At 44.9% G+C, this 20963-nt stretch overlaps 1 protein-coding gene across 2 annotated transcripts in view; it reads right to left on the bottom strand.

The window, feature by feature from the left end:
* The window catches only part of stimate (STIM activating enhance), a 176279-nt gene that overhangs the window by 88060 nt on the left and 67256 nt on the right, over nucleotides 1–20963 (bottom strand). For both annotated transcript variants that reach the window (XM_041190911.1, XM_041190910.1), the window contains exon 6: nucleotides 3474–3551. In XM_041190911.1, coding sequence (XP_041046845.1) covers nucleotides 3474–3551 — 78 coding nt within the window. The remainder of the gene's footprint in view (nucleotides 1–3473; nucleotides 3552–20963) is intronic.

Genomic DNA, 20963 nt, shown 5'->3' with positions numbered 1-20963 from the left:
TTGTTCCCAGCACTCTCACTCGCAATCGTCCCTCCTTGTAGTTCCCCAAAACCAAACAGCCTGCTCTACCTCCTTCCCAAGATTCACAAAAGGACTGCCCTGGTAGACCTATCATCTCAGCCTGCCCCTATCCCACTGATTTGATTTCTTCTCGACTATTTTTTCTCCCTTTGTCCAGTCTTTTCCCATTTACATCCTTGACTCTGACACCATTTGTCACTTTAACAGTTTCCAATTTTCTGCCCTTGTCTCCTCTTCACCAGGGATGTCCAGTCGCTCCAACTCCATCTCCCACCAGGATGGTCTGAAGGATTATTGCTTCTTCCTTGAACAGAGGTTCAATCAGTTTCCATCCAGCACCCTCCTCTACCTGCCTGAACTTGAACTCAGATTGAACAGCTTCTCACTTCCTACAAATGAAAAATGCTGCTAAGGGTATCTACTTGGGTTCTAGCTATGCCTGCCTCTTTGTAGGGTATGTGGAACATTCCTTCCTTTGGGCCACCTGCCTCACCTCTTTTTCCACTGATGACTGCAGTGTTCACCCTGAACTGGAGAACTTAATCAACTTTGCTTACAATTTCCATCTTTCTCTCAACTTCACCTGGTCCATTTCTGACACTTCCCTTCCTTGACTTCTGTGTCTCCACTTCTGAGGATAGGCTATCAACAAATATTCACTATAAGTCCACTAACTCCCACAGCTACCTCGGCTACGCTTCCTCACATTATGCTTCCTGTAAGGACTCCATTCCATTCTTCCAGTTTCTCCATTTCTGCCACATCCATTCTGATGATGCAACCTTCCACACCAGCGCTTCTGATAGGCTATTTTTCTCAACTAAGGTTTCCTCCTACACATGGTTGACAGGGCTCCGACTATGTCCATTCCATTTCCAGCACTTCTGCTCTCATTCCTTCCATTCCCTCTCAAGGCAAGTTCCCTTGCCTACATCTTCCAATTCACCAGCCTCCAACAAACCATTCAACGCCACTTCTGTCACCTCCAGCATGATGCCAGCCCCAAACACACCTTACCTGCCCCTTTCAGCATTCAAAAGGAATCATTGCTTCTGAGACACCTTGGGCCTCTCCTCATTTTCCCCCAGCACCTCCACATCCCATGGTACCTTTCCATGCAAGCACTGGAGATGCAACACCTGCCCATTTCTCTCTTTCTCTTCACTGTCCAAGATCCCAAACACTCCTTCCAGGTGAAACCCAATTTAAGTGTATTTTTTTCAACTTATTACACTGCATTGCTGTACACTAGGGAGACCAAAAGCAGATTGGGTGACCGCTTTGCACACCACCTCCATTCAATCTGCAAGCATGACCCCAAGCTTCCAGTTGCCTGTCATTTTAATTCTCTACCTTGCTCTCACGCTGACTCTGTCTTCAGCCTACCAAGGTGTTCCAATGAAGCTCAACACAAGCTTGAGGAACAGCATCTCGTCTTCCAATTAGGCACTTCACATCCTTCTAGACTCAACACTGATTTCAACAACTTCAGACTGTGGTCTGTGAGCCATTTTGTTTCCATTTTCTTTGCATACTGTGATCTCTTATTTTTGCTTTTGGATGGCAGCTGTTCATCATTCTGCCATCCGCACCTCCTCTGTACACATCTTTTGTTTCCTTACTTGCTCCATTATCACTCCCCTTAGCCCTACACCACTAACTCTTGTCATTAATCTTTTCTCTCTTACACATCACAGACTTTCTCTTTTGTTCTTTTTTCACCCTCCCCCATTTCACTTGCTTAAAACCCGTTACATTTCTAACTTTTCCCAGCGCTGATCAAAGGTTATCCACCTAAAACATTAACACTATTTCTCTCTCCACAGATGCTGCATGAACTGATATTTAATCATTTGCTATTTTTTATTTCTTTTTGAACCTCCACTGTTTTTAGATTTTCACTATTTGGAACATACACTGTTCTTAGATCCAAAGTGGATGATCTCAAATCACCTACGTGAAATCCATTTGCCACAGTTTTGCCCATTTACTTAATCTATGCATATCTCTAACTTTAAGCTTCCATCCACAATACTGCCCATCTTTGTGTCATCAGCAAACATGGATACATGGCTTTCTATCTCATCTTCCAAGTCGTTAATGAATATGGTGAACAGTTAACTCCAACCCAACTCAGATCCTTGCGAGACACCACTAGGTGCATTAATACCTGCCTATTGCCCTACCCTATTTTGTGTCTCCTGCCAGTCATCAAATTTCAAAACTAGGTCAATAAATTGCTGTCAGTTTCATAAGCTTCAAATTTTGCCAACACTCTCTTACGAGGGACTTCACCAAATGCATTCTGAAGTTCACATAAATAACATCCATAGACATTCCCCTGTCCACTATATTAATGAATTTTTTTGAAAAGATAAATCAGGTTCATCAGGCATGACTGACTCTACAAATTCATGCTCTCCCTGATCAGCTGAAAATTTAAGACATTCAGTCACCCTATGCTTAATTATGGACTCTCAGTTTCCCAATAACACATGTTAGGTGACCTGGTTTATAACCCCCTGGTTGCCCCCTCACAGCTTTCTTAAATAGTGGAGACACATGCACAATTTTCCAATTGAAGGAACAGTTCCCAAATCGAGAAAACTTTCAGAATAGTTAGGGCATCCACAATGTTCCTGCCCACTTCCATTGAATGCTGGAAAGGAAACTATCTGGTTCTATCATTTTAAGCTATTAAAGAATGTGAAAGTTTAAAAGACATTTGGTGTTCAAAAAGGTTAATCTGCTCTGTTTGGGGATTTGTTAGTTTTTATCACTATTAATTTCTCCGTAACTACTAATATGTTTCTGTTAATTTTATTGGTTCCCTGTTCCTGATTCAATAATAGTTTCCTTGTGATGTCTAGCATGCTGACCTCTTCTACTGTAAATAGAAAATAATTATACACATCCATTATTTCTTTATTTTTATTGCCAACATCACCATTATCAGTTTAAGGGAACCACGTTATTCCTGACCACCCTCTTTTTTCTAATGCAATTGCAAAAATGCTTTGCATTGATGTTAATATCCCTTCTAAGTTTCTTTTCACATTCCATTTTTGTAGCTCTTATTATCTGCTTTACTACCCTAAATTGAGTAGCCATATACTACATGGCATACGTTGTTTTAGTTGAACAGAGTCATGTCTGAATACAAACAATTAAGGTTACCACCATTCAAGCATTTCTACACCTTGTCAACCCTTTATATTCAACGACGAACACTCAAAGTTGGTTTGAGTTCATGCTATTAAATATAAAATGAGCAGAGTAGTTTCCAGAAGCCAAATGTTTCAACTTTCAAAATGTATGGATCTTTCCCATATTGTACCAAGCTCATTGTCATCAACCCATTCTCTACATCAGAACAGTCAATGCCAGAAACAGTAATTCACTCAAGTGGCTCAGTTCAGGGTCAAACCTTTCAGTTTGAAAGGACTACTTACATTGACAAAAAAAGGAACTATAAGCATCACAATCGCTAGCTCCAACTGTGGGTTCTGGATTGGATTGAGCAGAGCCACCTGTAAGCAATCAGAAAAAATGCACAAATGATAAAAAGTTTATTTAACCAAGCAAGGTTACCCCTGTAACCTCCTTCCACAGCACTATACAATTTCCTTTGAATACTGACGCCACCAACCACCCCACCAGCAATATCCTTCCACAGTCCACATCACCAACCACCACACCAACAATCTCCTTCCACAGTCCACATCACCAACCACCCCACCAGCAATATCCTTCCACAGTCCACATCACCAACCACCACACCAGCAATCTCCACCACACCAGCAATCTCCTTCCACAGTCCACATCACCAACCACCACACCAGCAATCTCCTTCCACAGCCCACATCACCGATCACCACACACGCAATCTCCTTCCACAGCCCACATCACCGATCACCACACCCGCAATCTCCTTCCACCGTCCATATCACCAACCACCACACCCACAATCTCCTTCCACAGCCCACATCTCCGATCACCACACCTGCAATCTCCTTCCACAGCCCACATCACCGATCACCACACCCGCAATCTCCTTCCACCGTCCACATCACCGTCCACCACACCCGCAATCTCCTTCCACCGTCCACATCACCAACCACCAAACCCACAATCTCCTTCCACCGTCCACATCACCAACCACCACACCCACAATCTCCTTCCACAGCCCACATCACCGATCACCACACTCGCAATCTCCTTCCACAGCCCACATCACCAACCACCTAACCCACAATCTCCTTCCACAGTCCACATCACCAACACACCCACAATCTCCTTCCACAGTCCACATCACCAACACACCCACAATCTCCTTCCACCGTCCACATCACCAACCACCACATCCGCAATCTCCTTCCACAGCCCACATCACCGTCCACCACACCTGCAATATCCTCCACAGCCCACATCACCAATCACCACACCCGCAATCTCCTTCCACGGTCCACATCACCGATCACCACACCCGCAATCCCCTTCCACGGCCCACATCACCGGCCACCCCATCAATAATCTCCTTCGAAAGCAGATGTCACCGACCACCCCACCCGCAATCGCCTTCATGGCCTGTGTCACTGACCACCACACCCACAATCATCTTCCACAGTCCACATCAGCCCATCCGCAATACCCTTTGAATGCCAACTTCACTGACCACCCAATCTGCAAGCTCCTTCCATGCCAGATGTATAATTCAATGCAAATTGCAAAATTGAAATACAAAGAAAATCCGCAGCTTCTATTCTCCACTTCAAACCATCTTTGTAAACCTTTCTTCCCTGCTCCCTCCAACCTCAACAAGTATGAGGAGCTCATGGACTTTGTCACTGAGATTGAGAACATCCACCCAGCTGCCTCTGCCACTTCCCTGGCTTCCTCTAGTCCAACAGGTCAAACCACCCAAGATCCCCCTTGCCCTGGTCCTGATATCTAATTATTTCAGTCTGCATGCACCCCAGTAACCCAATCCCAAATATTTATGCAACTGCTTTCTGCAACAATTCATCATTCCACTATCAGCAACAAGGCTTGGGAGAATCAGTGGTAAAATCTAGGAGCAATGGTTCATTCTCTTGGGGGGCTTCAACCTCTCAAGAATGTGTCTATAATAGGACCATATAAATGGATAGTGCATAACAGGCTGAAGGATTTCATAATGGTGATCACAGCCAGGGCTTACTAACCAGGTACTATAAAGGTGAGACTGTAGAGTCCTGATAGGATGACAGTAGATTGGTTTGAAGGTCTGTCTTCAGCCAAACCCACTGTGTGATAGGATTGGTTCAGGTGTAATGCTTTCTGTAGGTGAAAAACCTACTGATATTCAGCAACTCCTCAGATACCTAATCAGTCCATGTCCACCAGCAGCAAGACCTGGAAAACATTCAGGCTTTTACTAATAAGTAACACTCGGGTCACACAAGTGGCAGGCAATGACAATCTCCAACAAGATGTTCAGTAGCATTGCCATCACTGACACCTCCACCATCAACATCCTGGTGGGTGGGTGGGGGAGATGACGGGGGTCACCATTGGCCAGAAACTTAACAGGACCAGCCTTATAAACACAATGGCTACAAGAATAGGTCAGAGGCTGAGAACTGCTTGATTAACTCAGCTCCTGACTCCCCAAAGCCTGTCTACCAGCTACAAGTCTCAAATCAGGAGTGTGAGGGAATACTCTCCACTTGCCTGGATGAGTGCAGCTCTCACAACACTCAAGAAGCTCGACGTGATCCAGGACAAAGCAGTCTGCCTGGTCGGGACCCTATCATAAACCTTCCCTCCCTCAGCCACCGATGCACAGTGACTGCAGTACGTATCATTTATAAGATACACTGCAGCATCTCATCAAGCCTCCTTCAACAGCACCTACCAAACCTGCAACTGACGTTTGGCCTTCGAGGCAAAGATGACTATGTCCATCATCTGGTGTGTTTGAAAGGGTCCTGGTGGCCCACAGGAGACCGTTAAGGCAAATCTGTGTCTGGAAGCTTTTGCTTAGCAGAACAGGATAGCAAAAACAACAGAGTTTTGGACGAACTGCTTGGGATTTTCTCTTCTTGTATTTTTTCCTCTGCCTGTGATAGGTGCTTGCTTTCAATAAAGGCCTCACTCATTTTTATATAGTCCAATGGTGCTGGGCAAGCTTCCCCCCAGGGCTCGAGGTTAATAATTTCGCTTTTAATTTTTGTAAGTTCAGTAATCTAGTTAAGAGGTTGGTAAGGTAGTTGACTCAGCTGACTGTATGACAGTTAACTGTCAATCACCTGAAGCCTGATTAGGGACTGAATAGATGTCGATTACTATTTGAAGCTTAACTAGTGTGAGTCATCTCAGCTCGATTTAAGAAAGGGACTATTTAGAAGCACACTACAGTGTGCTTGTACATGAATGGGGAGAAACTTCATCGTGAGTGAGACACAGCCAGAGTGAGTGTGGACATTGGCAATTTGGTGCACAGTGGGAATTTGGTGCAGACGGGAAGAGATGCTCTTTGCATTTTTTCTTTGCTATCCCACTTCTTAAATCTTCAGAGAGTGGTCTTGCCCTGCTGCAGCAGTAGAGGCTACAAGGGAAAGGAATGACTGGTAAGTAGTGGGTAAGTATTTACTACTTTTATCGCTTATAGTTTAAGGTCTTTTTGTGGTTTATAGTTTGTATATTCTGTAGTAACGAGGATCAGGAAAGAAGAGCCCTGAGGAATTGATTTAGAAGGTTTAATTTAAAGAGATAAGTCATGCAGGGGAGCTCAAAGCCGTGGTGTGCTCCTCGTGTTCCACATGGGAAGCCGGGAACATTTCCAGTGCCCGGGACCAGCATGTGTGCAGGAAGTGAGCCCAGCTGTATCTCCTGGAATCTCAGGTTTCAGAGCTAGAATGGCAGCTGGGGACACTGTGGAGCATCCGCGAGTCTGAGAGCATCATGGAAAGCACGTTGAGAGATGGTCACACCGCAGCTGAAGGAACTTCAGGAAGGAAGGGAATGGGTGACCACCAGGCAGTCCAAGAGAAACAGGGGACACCAGGGGTCCTGCTCGCAAATCGGTATTCCATTTTGGAGGCTAATGAGGGCGCTGGTTCCTCCAGGGAGTGCAGACAGAGCCAAGCTTCTGGCACCACACGCAGCCTGTCTGTACAAGAGGGGAGGAAGAGCAATAGTAATAGGGGATTCTATAGTCAGGGGAACAGACAGGTGCTACTTGTGGGAAAATCTACAGAGGAGCAGTGGGGAGCATTCAAAAAGGAAATGGGGAGGGTACAGGCTCAATATGTTCCCTCTAGGGTGATAGGAGGGAGTAACAAGCCCAGAGTACCATGGATGACCAGAGATATTCAGGATATGATGAGAAGGAAAAGAGAGGCTTTTAGCAGGTACAAGTGAAGCAAATCAGTGGAGGCATTACTAGAGTACAGAAAGTGCAGGGTGGAGCTTAAGAAAGCAATTAGGAGAACAAAGAGGGGATATAAGAAAGCTCTGGCTGGTAAAAGAAGGGAAAATACCAAGATATTCTAAGTATATCAATGGGAAGAGGATAACCAGGGAAAGAGTAGGGCCCATTTGAGACCAAGGGGACAATCTACGGGTGAAGCCAGAGGACATCGCTAGAGTGTTGAACGAATACTTCACATCCATCTTCACCCAAGAGAATGAGGATGAAGGTATCGAACTCGGGGAGAGAAACTGCGAGGTTCTTGAACAAATTGATATAGGGAGTGACAAGGTATTGGAGGTGTTGGCAGGCTTAAAAGTGGACAGATCTCCAGGTCCAGATGATGTGCGTCCCAGACTACTGAGGGAGGCAAGGGAGGAGATCGTAGCGCCTTCTGACCCAAATTTTTAATTCCTCTCTGGCCACGGGGACGGTGCCAGAGGACTGGACAACAGCTAATGTTGTTCCGCTATTTAAGAAGGGTTGTAGAGAGAAACCAGGGAGCTATAGGCCAGTGAGTGTCACGTCAGTGGTAGGGAAACTATTAGAGAAAATTCTGAAGAAGAGAATCTATCTCCTCTTGGAGAGGCAAGGTTTGATCAGGGATAGTCAGCATGACTTTGTCAGAGGGAGGTCATGCCTAACAAATGTGATTGAATTTTTTGAGGTGGTGACCAGGTGTGTAGACGAGGGTAGTGCAGTTTATATGGATTTCAGCAAAGCATTTCACAAGGTCGCATATGGGAGACTTATAAAGAAGGCAAATGCACATGGACACAGGGTCATTTGATTAGGTGGATTCAAAATTGGCTTAGTTGTAGGAGGCAGAGAATGATGACAGAAGGATGCTTTAGTGAAGGAAGCCAGTGTCCAGTGGCCTATCACAGGGATCTGTGCTCGGTCCCCTATTATTCGCTATTTATATAAACGACACAGATGACTATGTCGGGGTAGGATTAGTAAGTTTGTGGATGACACAAAGATTGGCCGGGTGGTGAACTGAGAGGTTGAGTGTCTTGGGTTACAGGAAGATATAGACGGGAAGGTCAAATGGGCAGATAAGTGGCTGATGGAATTTAACCCTGAAAGGTGTGAGGTGATACACTTTCGAAGGAGTAATTTGACAAGAAAGTATTCAATGAACGGCATGACACTAGGAAGTTCTGAGGAACAAAGGGACCTTGGCGTGAGTATCCATAGGTCTTTGAAGGTGGAGGGGCATGTTAGTGGGGTGGTGGAAAAGGCATATGGGACACTTGCCTTTATCAATTGAGGCATAGATTACAAAAGTAGGGAGATCATGTTGGAGTTGTATAGAACCTTGGTGAGGCCACAGCTGGAGTATTGTGTGCAGTTCTGGTCGCCATATTATAGGAAGGATGTGATTGCACTGGAGGGGGTGCAGAGGAGATTCACCAAGATGTTGCCTGGGATGAAACATTTAAGTTACGAAGAGAGGTTGTATAGACTTGGTATGTTTTCGTTGGAGTAGAGAAGACTGAGGGGTGACCTGATTGAGATGTACAAGATTATGAGGGGCATGGACACGGTGGATAGGGAGCAGCTGTTCCCCTTAGTTGAAGGGTCAGTCACGAGGGGACATAAGTTCAAGGTAAGGGGCAGGAGCTTTAGGGAGGATGTGAGGAAAAACTTTTTTACCCAGAGGGTGGTGACGGTCTGGAATGTGCTGCCTGGGAAGGTGGTGGAGGCGGGTTGCCTCACATTCTTTAAAAAGCACCTGGATGAGCACTTGGCACGTCATAACATTCAAGGCTATGGGCCAAGTGCTGGTAAATGGGATTAGGTAGGTAGGTCAGGTGTTTCTCACATGTCGGTGCAGACTCGATGGGCCGAAGGGCCTCTGCTGCACTGTGATTCTGTGACTCTGTGATATCAAAACTCCTCAGTGAAGCCTTCAGAATGTTCTTCCTTTGACCACCATGACAACGTACCACAGACTCAAGCTCTCCATTTGGTAAGTGAGTGTCAAACATTCCAGCTACATTACCAGCCCAATGTGACTACCTTAGTATAGTGTGGATGCTTGCAGTTAGGAGAAAATTAAAAATGCTAAAATACACAGTAAGAATTTATTGAACATACTTAAAATTTCCAAGCAGCCAACGATACTAAACCTATTGACAGCTGAGTGTAAGCGGATGGACCTTGCACACAAAGGGGCTTTGAGTTTTGTGAGATTTATGCAGTTTCAAGAGATGAGCTAATGTCCAGGCACAGGCAGAACCATTCAAGTGCTGCAATGGTGCGTTGAAGCCTTGAGAGCTGGACTGGAGATAAAACATAACAAAGTTGGATTAGATATACTCCTCTTTCAAATAGGGATGGGGCAGATGTTTTAGCTTAGATATGGGAGGACATACAAAGACAAGAGAGATCTTTGATGAAACACGAACAGTTCTGAGATATGAGAATCAAGGTCTTTGTGTACGTGTTTTAATTTTGATTGGATAATATAATTATGTATACACCCTTTAGAATAATTGGTTACCAGAATCATATGTTTATGTACTCTAGGATAGTTTTAACATGGTACCTGTGTGTCGGTTACCGATTGGATATATTCAAACGTACTCAAATGTACTGTGATAAGAAAAAGTATAAAAGTAATGAAATGTAATCAATCTGGGAGCTGGGTCATTTTCAGGAATGATTGCGGCTCCCTTGCATATGCTTGAATAAACCGGTGAAAGGAAGCCTGAGTCTCTGTGGTCGCTGTGTGATCGGGGATTGTAGTTTTTCCTCTTCAACTATGTGGCCTATGTGGTAGTTGCTGGATAGGAGGAAATACCCTCTTAACTTGGCATGCCAACTCAGGTGAGCATCTCGTTGTCTGGTATTTTGTCCCAACATTTGATCTTCAGAAGCTTCAAAAGGCAGATCAAGTGAAAGTGGTTGAGCTTCTTGGTATGACGCTGATACACAGTCCAAGTCTTGCATGCACATTGGGCAGAACTATTGTGTTATAAAATGCATGGTATTATAAGATTATGTTTTGGAGTGTCCCTTTAATTCAAGGTAAAACGATGCAATGAAATGGGGCATGTGACCTGCTGCAGCAAGCTGATGTGACCTAGTTGCCATGAGCACAGGAAGCTCAGGTCAGATGTTGTTGAAATCCACGTGCCAGATTTAACACTTGGTATTGCCATGGGTAGACCAAAAGACTCTGAGGCACTGTTCTTGCTTTTGTGTAGACGTAAGCTGAGGGAGGGATGGAGAGCAGGAGAAGCAGCAGCAGCCATTGGGACCAGAAGGGAAAAGCTCCTCTGCTAGTTACAAGGCAGAATGTTATTGAAAGCTTGCCCTCTAGATAAAGAGAAGGAACCTGCAGAGATTTAAGGTCACTAGAAGATTTGGGAATTCTCAGAACGTTAAGGGACAGGACCTTTGACAGACTCTGGATGTTATGACTGAGTGAAACAGGATGAAGTGAACTGATCTAGCAGCTAGTGCACATTCACCAGGGAACAGAAAATCGTGAAGTACCTTGGTCCTTCAACCAAGTAATCAACCGAGTGAACATTTTCTGAGTTAGAACAAAACTGTTTGCAGTATTCTAGGTGCGGTTTCACCAATGTCCTTACAGTTGTAGCAAGGCTTCCCAACTTTTACACTCCATGCCCCTTGAAATAATGATCAACATTCCACTTGCCTCCCTATTTACTTGCTGTACCTGCAAGCTAACTGACTTGGCATTCCTTCACTATCGAGTCAAAATCCTGGAACGAATCCCCTATCAGTGCTGTGGGTACCTCAAGTCCGGTCAGTGGTCAGGGTCAGCAGGGTGTGACTGCAAGTGAGGCAGGTAGAGGGATCCTGTGTTCAGGAACAGAGGAGCCTCAGCTCTTGACCTTGTCCAACAGGTACGAGGTACTTGCTCCCTGTGTGGATGAGGAACAGGGCTGTAGGGAGGATGAGCCAGCTGGCCACGGCACCATGGCACAGGAGGCCATTCAAGAGGGGGGAGCAAAAGTAGTTGTAGGGGTTTGTATAATTAGGGGAATTGATAGCTTCCTTTGTAAGCAGGATCGAGAGTCCCGCACGATATGTTGCCTGCCCGGTGCCAGGGTGAGGGACATCTCTGACCAGCTTGAAAGGATATTGGAGAGGGAGGGGGAGGATCCAGTTGTTGTGGTCCACGTCGGGACAAATAACATAGATAACACTAGGAAAGAAGACCTGTTTGGGGATTATCAGGAACTAGGAACTAAATTAAAGAACAGGTCCTCAAGGGTTATAATCTCCAGATTACTACCTGAGCCACGTGCAAATTGCCATAGGGACGCAAGAATAAGGGAAGTAAACACGTGGCTAAAGGAGTGGTGCGGGAAAGAGGGATTCCATTTCATAGGGCACTGGCATCAGTATTGGAACAGGAGGGATCTGTACCATGAGGATCTGTACCTGAACCCTAGCGAAAAGGGTAAATAGGGTGGTCAACAGGACTTTAAACTAGAAAGTGGGCGGAGGAGGGAAGGGTAAAACTCTAAGAAGTATGACTAATGTGAAACAAAGCAGCAGGTTAGCGTGTTGGGGGGTGGATTCAACTTCATGGAAAATTACGAAAAAACTGAAAAGAAAGGAGACCCCTGGAGAGGCTAGTAAAGTCTCCAGAACACAAAATAGGACAGTGTTTGGAAAGGGCTAGGAATCTAACTTCAAGCACATCAGATAAAGGGACGACAATGAGAAAGGGGACAGGAAATACAGGACTGAAGGTGTTGTATCTGAATGCATGCAGTATACGAAATAAGGTAAATGAGCTTGTGGCGCAGATTGAAATTGGCAGGTATGATGTGGTGGGCATTACGGAGACATGGCTGCAAGGGGATCAGGACTGGGAGCTAAATATCCAAGGATATACATCCTATCGAAAAAACAGGCAGGTTGGCAGAGGGGGTGGGGTTGCTTTGTTATTAAGAAATGATATTAAATTGATAGCAAGAAATGATGTAGGGTCAGATGATGTAGAATCTGTGTGGGTAGAGTTGAGGAACCGCAAAGGTAAAAAAACCATAATGGGAGTTGTGTACAGGCCTCCGAACAGAAGTCAGGATGTGGGGCATAAGATACACCAGGAGATAGAAAAGGCGTATAAGAAAGGCAAGGTTACAGTGATCATGGGGGATTTCAATATGCAGGTAGACTGGGAAAATCAGGTTGGCAGTGGATCCCAAGAAAAGGAATTTGTGGAATGTCTACGAGATGGCTTTTTGGAGCAGCTTGTGGTGGAGCCCACTAGGGAACAGGCAATTCTAGATTTAGTGATGTGTAATGAGGCAGATTTGATAAGGGAGCTTAAGGTGAAGGAACTCTTAGGAGGAAGTGACCATAATATGATAGAATTTACCCTGCAATTTGAGAGGAAAAAGCTGGAATCAGATGTAACAGTATTACAGTTGAATAAAGGCAACTACAGAGGCATGAGGGAGGAGCTGGCCAGAATTGACTGGGAGATGAGCCTAGCAGGAAAGACAGTGGAACAGCAATGGCAGGAGTTTCTGGTAGTAACTTGGGAGACACAGCAAAAATTCATCCCTAGGAATAAGAAGCACACTAAAGGGAGGACGAGGCAACCATGGCTGACAAGGGAAGTCGGGGACAGCATTAAAGCTAAAGAGAAAGCATACAATGTGGCTAAGAGCTGTGGGAAACCAGGGGATTGGGAAGCCTACAAAGACCAACAGAGGACAACTAAAAATGAAATTAGGAGGGAGAAGATTAAATATGAGGGTAAACTAGCCAGTAATATAAAAGAAAATTGCAAGAGCTTTTTTTAGTTATATAAAGGGTAAGAGAGAGGCAAAAGTGGACATCGGGAAAATGACACTGGAGAAGTAGTAGTGGGGAACAAAGAAACGGCGGAGGAACTGAATAGGTACTTTGCGTCAGTCTTCACGAGTGACATCCCCAAAGTTCAAGAGAGTCGGGGGGCAGAGGTGATTATGGTGGCCATTACCAAGGAGAAGGTGCTAGGGAAACTAAAAGGTCTGAACATGGATAAATCACCTGGACCAGATGGATTACACCCCAGAGTTCTGAAGGAGATAGCTGAAGAGATAGTGGAGACATTAGTGGTGATCTTTCAGGAATCACTGGAATCAGGGAGGATCCCAGAGGACTGGAAAATCGCTAATGTACCCCCTCTGTTTAAGAAGGGAGTCAGGCAAAAGACTGGAAATTACAGGCCGATTAGCCTGACCTCGGCCGTTGGTAAGATTTTAGAGTCCATTATTAAGGATGAGATTTCAGAATACTTGGAAATGCATGGTAAAATAGGGCAAAGTCAGCATGGTTTCATCAAGGGGAGGTCATGCCTGACAAAGCTGTTAGAATTCTTTGAGGAGGTAACGAGTAGGCTAGACAAAGGAGAGCCAATGGATGTTATCTACTTGGACTTCCAGAAGGCCTTTGACAAGGTACCGCACAGGAGGCTGCTCAGTAAGATAAGAGCCCATGGTGTTAGAGGCAAGGTACTAGCATGGATAGAAGATTGGCTGTCTGGCAGGAGGCAGAGAGTGGGGATAAGGGGGTCCTTCTCAGGATGGCAGTCGGTGACTAGTGGAGTTCTGCAGCGGTCAGTGTTGGGACCAGAACTTTTCATTTTATACGTTAATGATCTCGATGAAGAAACTGAGGGCATCCTGGCTAAGTTTGCAGATGATACAAAGATAGGTGGAGGGACAGGTAGTATTGAGGAGGCGGGGAGGCTGCAGAAGGATTTGGACAGGTTAGGAGAATGTGCAAAGAAGTGGCAGATGGAATACATGGGCAAGTGTGAGGTCACGCACTTTGGTAGGAAGAATAGAGGCATAGAGTATTTTCTAAATGGGGAGAGAATTCAGAAATCTGGAGTGCAAAGGGACTTGGAAGCCTTAGTCCAAGATTCTCTTAAGGTTAACTTGCCGGTAGACGCGGTAGTTAGGAAGGCAAATGCAATCTTGGCATTTATTTTGAGAGGACTAGAATATAAAAGCAAGGATGTGCTGCTGAGGTTTTATAAGGCTCTTGTCAGACCACATTTGTGAGCAATTTTGGGCCCCGTATCTCAGGAAGAATGTGCTGGCTCTGGAGAGGGTCCAGAGGAGGTTCACGAGAATGATCCCAGGAATGAAAGGCTTAACATATGAGGAACGTTTGAGGACTCTGGGTCTATACTTGATGGAGTTTAGAAGGATGAGGGGGGGATCTGATTGAAACCTACAGAATACTGAAAGGCCTGGATAGAGTGGACGTGGGGAAGATATTTCCATTAGTAGGAGAGACTAGGACCCGAGGGCACAGCCTCAGAGAAAAGGGAAGACCTTTTAGAACAGAGATAAGGAGAAACTTCTTTAGCCAGAGAGTGGTGAATCTATGGAATTCATTGTCATAGAAGGCTGTGGAGGCCAGGTCATTGAGTGTATTTAAGACTGAGATAGATAGGTTCTTGATTGGTAAGGAGATCCACGGTTACGGAAAGAAGGCAGGAGAATGGGGTTGAGAAACTTATCAGCCATGATTGAATGGCAGAACAGACTCGATGGGCCGAATGGCCTAATTTCTGCTCCTATGTCTTATGGTGCACCTACACCACAAGACAATATAGATAAGTGAGTGGGCAAAACTGTGGCAAATGGGGTATAATGTAAAAAAATGTGAACTTGCCCACTTTGGCAGGAAGAATAGAAAAGCAGCACATTATTTAATTGGAGAGAGATTGCAGAACTCTGTGGTACAGAGGGATCTGGGTGTCCTGGTACATAAATCACCAAAAGCTAGCATCCATGTACAGCAAGTGATTAGAAAGGCAAACAAAATGTTGTCATTTATCGCAAGGTAATGGAATATAAAAGTAGGGAAGTTTGCTACAGCGGTATAGTGCATTGGGGAGACCACATCTGGAGTACTGTGTACAGGTTTGTTCATTACTTGAGAAAGGATATAATTGCAGGAGAAGCAGTTCAGAGAAGGTTCACTTGACTGATAGCTGGGATGGAGGGATTATCTTATGAAAGGTTGGACAGGCTGGGCCTATATCCTTTGCAGTTTAGAAGATTATGGGGTAATCTAGAACAAGGAGACATGGTTTAAAAATAAAGGTCTCTCATTTAAGATGGAGGTGAGGAGAAATTTTTGCTCTCAGAGGATCGAGAACGGTGGAGGCAGGGGTATAGAGGTCGTGCATTTGGGAGGTGTTGTCCAAAAGCCTTGGCGAGTTGCAGCAGTGCATCTTGTAAATCGTATACGCTGCTGCTACTGTGTGTTGGTGGTGGAGGGGATGAATGTTTATTGGAATGGATAGGGTGCCAATCAAGTGGGCTGCTCTGTCTTGGATAGTGTCAAGCTTCTTGAGTGTTGTTGGAGCTGCACTCATCCAAGCAAGTGGAAAGTATTCCATCACACTCCTGACTTGTGCCTCGTAGATGGCAGACAGGCTTCGGGGAGTCAAGATGTGAGTTACTCACCACAGAATTCCTAGCCTCTGACCTGCTCTTATATCCAAAACAAAAACAGAATTACCTGGAAAAACTCAGCAGGTCTGGCAGCATCGGCATATAAGAAGAGTTGATGTTTCTAGTCCTCATGACCCTTCAACAGAACTGAGTGAATATTAGGAGAGGGGAGGCTCAGAGGCCCGAACAATCCCCATCCACCACTACTTTCCTCCGTCTGGCTGAACTTGTTCTCACACTTGTATCCATCTTTATTTATATGACTGGGCCAGTTCAGTTCTGGTTGATATTGATGGGTGAGAGGGGTGAAGAGACAGGGGTGTGGGGTAAGAGATAAGGGCAAAGTATCCCTTTGGAGCAGTGGTGTATTGCTCAGCATTCTTAACAGTTGAAGTTGTGCAAGCGGGTTGCTGCTGGAGTGCAGACTCAGTAATCCAGGTGAACTTAGTCTCAGAAAATGAGGATGAAACCCTGGGCAGTGAGTAGGTGCTGAGACAGTCCAAGTTGGAACGAAGTTTGAAGGGAATTCTGAGGCTAGGTCTTCAAATAGAAATAGTGACAACTTAAAAGCCCTGATCAGAGAGACTAAATATTTTTCATAGCATTATGCAACTCAGTGAATACTGATATCTGGGTGGGCTGCTGAGAAATTCATGGAATCTGTCTTGGTTGTATCTGCCATTTAATGTGCAGTGGAGTGTGCTCAACCACAGTTTGCATGTTAATTCTGAATGTACCTCGTGTTAATTCTGAATGTTAGAGTATGATAGATATTGTAAATTACTTTCCAAAGTCAAAAAAACTAAACAAAAGTTTATTTTGTTTGTTGAGAAACTGTGGAATCTTGTAGCTTTAGTCTCTTAGCATGCACCTTGGATCACAAACTTTGGTCTACTTTAAACAAAAGGCTGCTGGTCCCTAACTGGATCGTTGCAAAAACTTGGTCATCTGGTCCAGGGTCATAACTGGTCACAAAAAGAAAAGGCTTGGGAAGCACTGGTTTCGGCCACAATCGGATCAGCCATGATCTTATCAAATGGTGGAGCAGGATCAAGGGGCCGAATGGCTGACCCATGCCCCTAGTTCGTATGTTAATATAACTGCAGAGGTCTAACATGCAAACATACAAATTAAGAGTAGGCCACCTGGCCCTTCGAGCCTGCTCTGCCATTCAATGAGACCACGGTTGATCTAATTGTAACCTCAACTCCACATTCCTGCCTACCCTGAACAACCTTCCACCTTTCCATAGACTCACTACCCCCTCAGAAAAAATATTTCTCATCTGTCCTAAATGTGAGGTGCCTATTTTTAAACAGTGAACCCTAGTTCAAGATTCTTCCACAAGAGGAAACATCCTCTCCACATCCACCCTGTGAAGACCCCTCAGGATCTTCTCTGTTTCAATCAAGTCACCTCTTACTCTTCTAAACTCCAGTAGATATAAGACTAGCCTGTCCAACCTTTCCTCATAAGACAATCTGCCCAATCCAGGAATTAGTCTAGTAAACCTTCTCTGAACTACTTCCAACACATTCTTCCTTAAATAAAGGAGACCAATACTGTACACAGTACTCCAAATCTGGTCTCACCAATGCCCTGTACAACTGAAGCATAACCTCCCTACTTTTGTATTCAATTCCCCTTGCAATAAATAATAACATTATATTAGCTTTCTTAGTTCCTTGCTGTACCTGTATATTAGCCTTTTGTGATTCATGCACTCAGACCCCTAGATCCCTTGCATCTCAGAGCTCTGCAATCTCTCACCATTTAGACAAATGCTTTTTCATTTTCCCTCCAAAATGGACAATTTCACACTTTCCCACTTGATATCTATTTGCCAGGTCTTTGCCCACTCAACCTCGATCCCTTCGTAGCCTCCTTATGTCCTCTTCACATCTTACTACCCTACCTAACTTTGTGTCGTCAGCAAATTTAGCAACCATACCTTTGGTCCCTTCATCCAAGTCATTGATGCAAATTGCAAAAAGTTGAGGCCCCAGCACTGATCCTTGTGGCATATCACTCATTACATTTTGCCAACCAGAAAAACTCATTTATACTACCCTCCGTTTCCTGTCAACTAGCCAATCTTCCATCCATGCCTATGTTACCTATACACCATGAGCTTTTATTTTCCACAATAGCCTTACCAAATGCTTTCTGGCAATCTAAATACAGTATATCCACTGGTTCCCCTTTATCCACGGCACATGTTACTTCTTCAAAGAACTCCAATAAATTGGTTAAACATCGTTTCCCTCATAAAACCATGTTGACTCTGCCTGATTACCCTGAATTTTTCCAAGTGCCTTGCAATAACATCTTTAACAACAGCTTGTAACATTTTTCCTATAACAGATGTTAAGCTAACTGGCTCTATGCAGAACCTCTTTCCTAGTTCTGCTTGTGTCGTTGGTACCTTCATGGACCATGACAAATCAATCTTCTCCCTCCTACTGCAAGTTCCTCTCCAGCTCTGAGCAGTTGTCCTGAACCCTGGCACTGGGCAGGTGACACAGCCGTCTGGATACTCTCTGCAGCAAAGAGCGAGTAGTGTCAATCCCCCTCATATTACTGTCCCCTACTACCACTATATTCCTTTTAGCTCCCCCCAACTGAATAGCTTCATGTATTTCAGTGCCATGTTTAGTTTGCTCATCCTGAAACCTTGACATTCAATTGCATTACCATCGCTGAATCCCCCACTAGCAACATCCTGAGGGTCACCATTGACCAGAAACTGAAATGGTTTAGCCACATAAATACTGGGACTACAAGAGCAGGTCAGAGACTAGGAATCCTGCAGCAACTCACCTCCTGACTCTCCAAAGCATGTCCACTATCTACAAGGCACAAGTCAGGGGTCTGATGGAATACCCCCCACTTGCTTGGATGAGTGAAGCTCCACAACACTCGAGAAGCTTGACACCATCCAGGACAAAGCAGCCCGCTTAATTGGCACCACATCCACAAACATTCACTCCCTGCACTACTGACACATAAGGGCAATAGTGTGTACCACCTACAAGATGCACTGCAGGAATTCACCAAGCCTCCTTAAACAGCACCTTCCAAACCCACGATCACTACCATCTAGAAGGACAAGGGCAGCAGATATATGGTGTTACGTTTTAATACTGGTACTGCTGATGAACCTTTCAAAGATTAATCAATACACACAGACATGGAGGTCATTGAACATTGCAGCTTCTGTTTTATTTGGTTCAAGCATGGACAAAAGAGCTAAACTCCAGAGGTGAGGCACGAGTGACTGCCCTTGACATCAATGCAACATTTGACCGAGTGTGGCATCATGGAGCCCTAGCAAACTGGAGTCAATAGAAATCAGGGGAAACTCTTTCCTGGTTGAAGTTATACCTAGCACAAAGGAAGATGACTGTGGTCAGCTCCAGGATATCACTGTATAAATTCCTCAGGGTAGTGTCCTCAGCCCAATCATCAGTTGCTTCATCAATTACCTTCCTTCCTTCAGAAGGTCAAAAGTGGGGATGTTCGCTGATGATTGCACAATGTTCAGCACCATTCGTGACTCCTCAGATACTGAAGCAGTCCATGTCCAAATGCAACAAGTCCTGGACAGCATCCACGCTTGGGGTGACAAGCAGCAAGTAACATGCGTTCCACACAAGTGCCAGGCAATGACCATCTCCAAGAAGAGAGAATCCAACCATTGCACCTTGATATCCAATGGCATTACCATCACTGAATCCCCCACTATCAAAATCCTGGGAGGTTACCATTGACCAGAAACTGAACTGAACTAGCTATATAAATACTGTGGCTACAAAAGCAGGTCAGGGGCTAGGAACCCTGCGATGAGTAACTCACCTCCTGACTTCCCAAAGCCTGTCCACCCTCTACAAGGCACAAGTCAGGAGTGTGATGGAATACTCCCCATTTGCCTGGATGAGTGCAGCTCCCACAACACTCAGGCACTTAACACCATCCAGGACAAAGCAGCCCTGCTTGATTGGCACCACATCCACAAACATTCACTTGTTCCACCACTGCAGCACAGTAGCAGCAGTATGTACCATCTATAAAATGCACTGTGGGAATTCACCAAGGCTCCTTAAACAGCACCTTCTAAACCCACAACTGCTACCATCCAGAAGGGCAAGGGCAGTAGATAGATGGGAATACCACCACCTGGAAGCTCCCCTGCAAGTCACTCACCAACCGACTTGGAAATATATCGCTGTTCCTTCACTGTCGCCGAGTCAAAATCCTGGAATTCCCTTCCTAACAGCACTGTGGGTGTACCTACACCACATGAACTGTAGCGGTTCAAGAAGGCAGCACACCACCACCAAGCACAGCTCACCACGACCTTCTCAAGGGCAACTGGAGATGGGCAATAAATGCTGGCCCAGCCAGCTCTGAAGAAGGGACATACAGACTCGAAAAGGTAACTCTGTTTCTCTCTCCACAGATGCTGTCAGACCTGTGGAGTTTTTCCAGCATTCTGTTTTTATTATTAGTTTTCTCAATGTTGGTCGAATAATAACTCAAATGCCCCAAAGCAAACACCCTGAAGTGACTGATAACTCCATCCTCCTGGAAGTACAAGGATGAAGGTCAGGTGAGACTTGGAATCTCAGTGAACAGTTGCCATGCATCTCTTTAGACAATGCTGGGTCAACTCAAGTGGCCTTCTTGATTTGGACTGAAATGATGCATGTGTTCTCCATGTGTGCAACTCCACGTGTGCAAAATAGAAATGTCTTTCTGAGCAGTGTCAACATGGCTGGCTGGTAGGCAGCCTCGAAAGCCCATCCACATTGCCATGTGGATTAGATTTTCGATATTTGACATCATATCTATGAGCACTCAACATCAATGCCCAACAATGCATCCTGCTTGCAGCTAAAGAAGGGATACTTATGTGTGGACCGAATATTGAGGCGTATGGTCGATGATCAGTCAGCAGCAAGATTTTCCATCCAAATAGGTACTGTGAAATTTTTGGAAACTGAAAATGATTCCCAGGGCTTTGTGTTCAATTT

Source organism: Carcharodon carcharias, chromosome 7 (assembly GCF_017639515.1).
Source record: "Carcharodon carcharias isolate sCarCar2 chromosome 7, sCarCar2.pri, whole genome shotgun sequence".
NCBI classification, from domain to species: domain Eukaryota; kingdom Metazoa; phylum Chordata; class Chondrichthyes; order Lamniformes; family Lamnidae; genus Carcharodon; species Carcharodon carcharias.
Note: the sequence above shows the minus strand (reverse complement) of the source record. Positions and strands in the feature narration are given on the sequence as shown.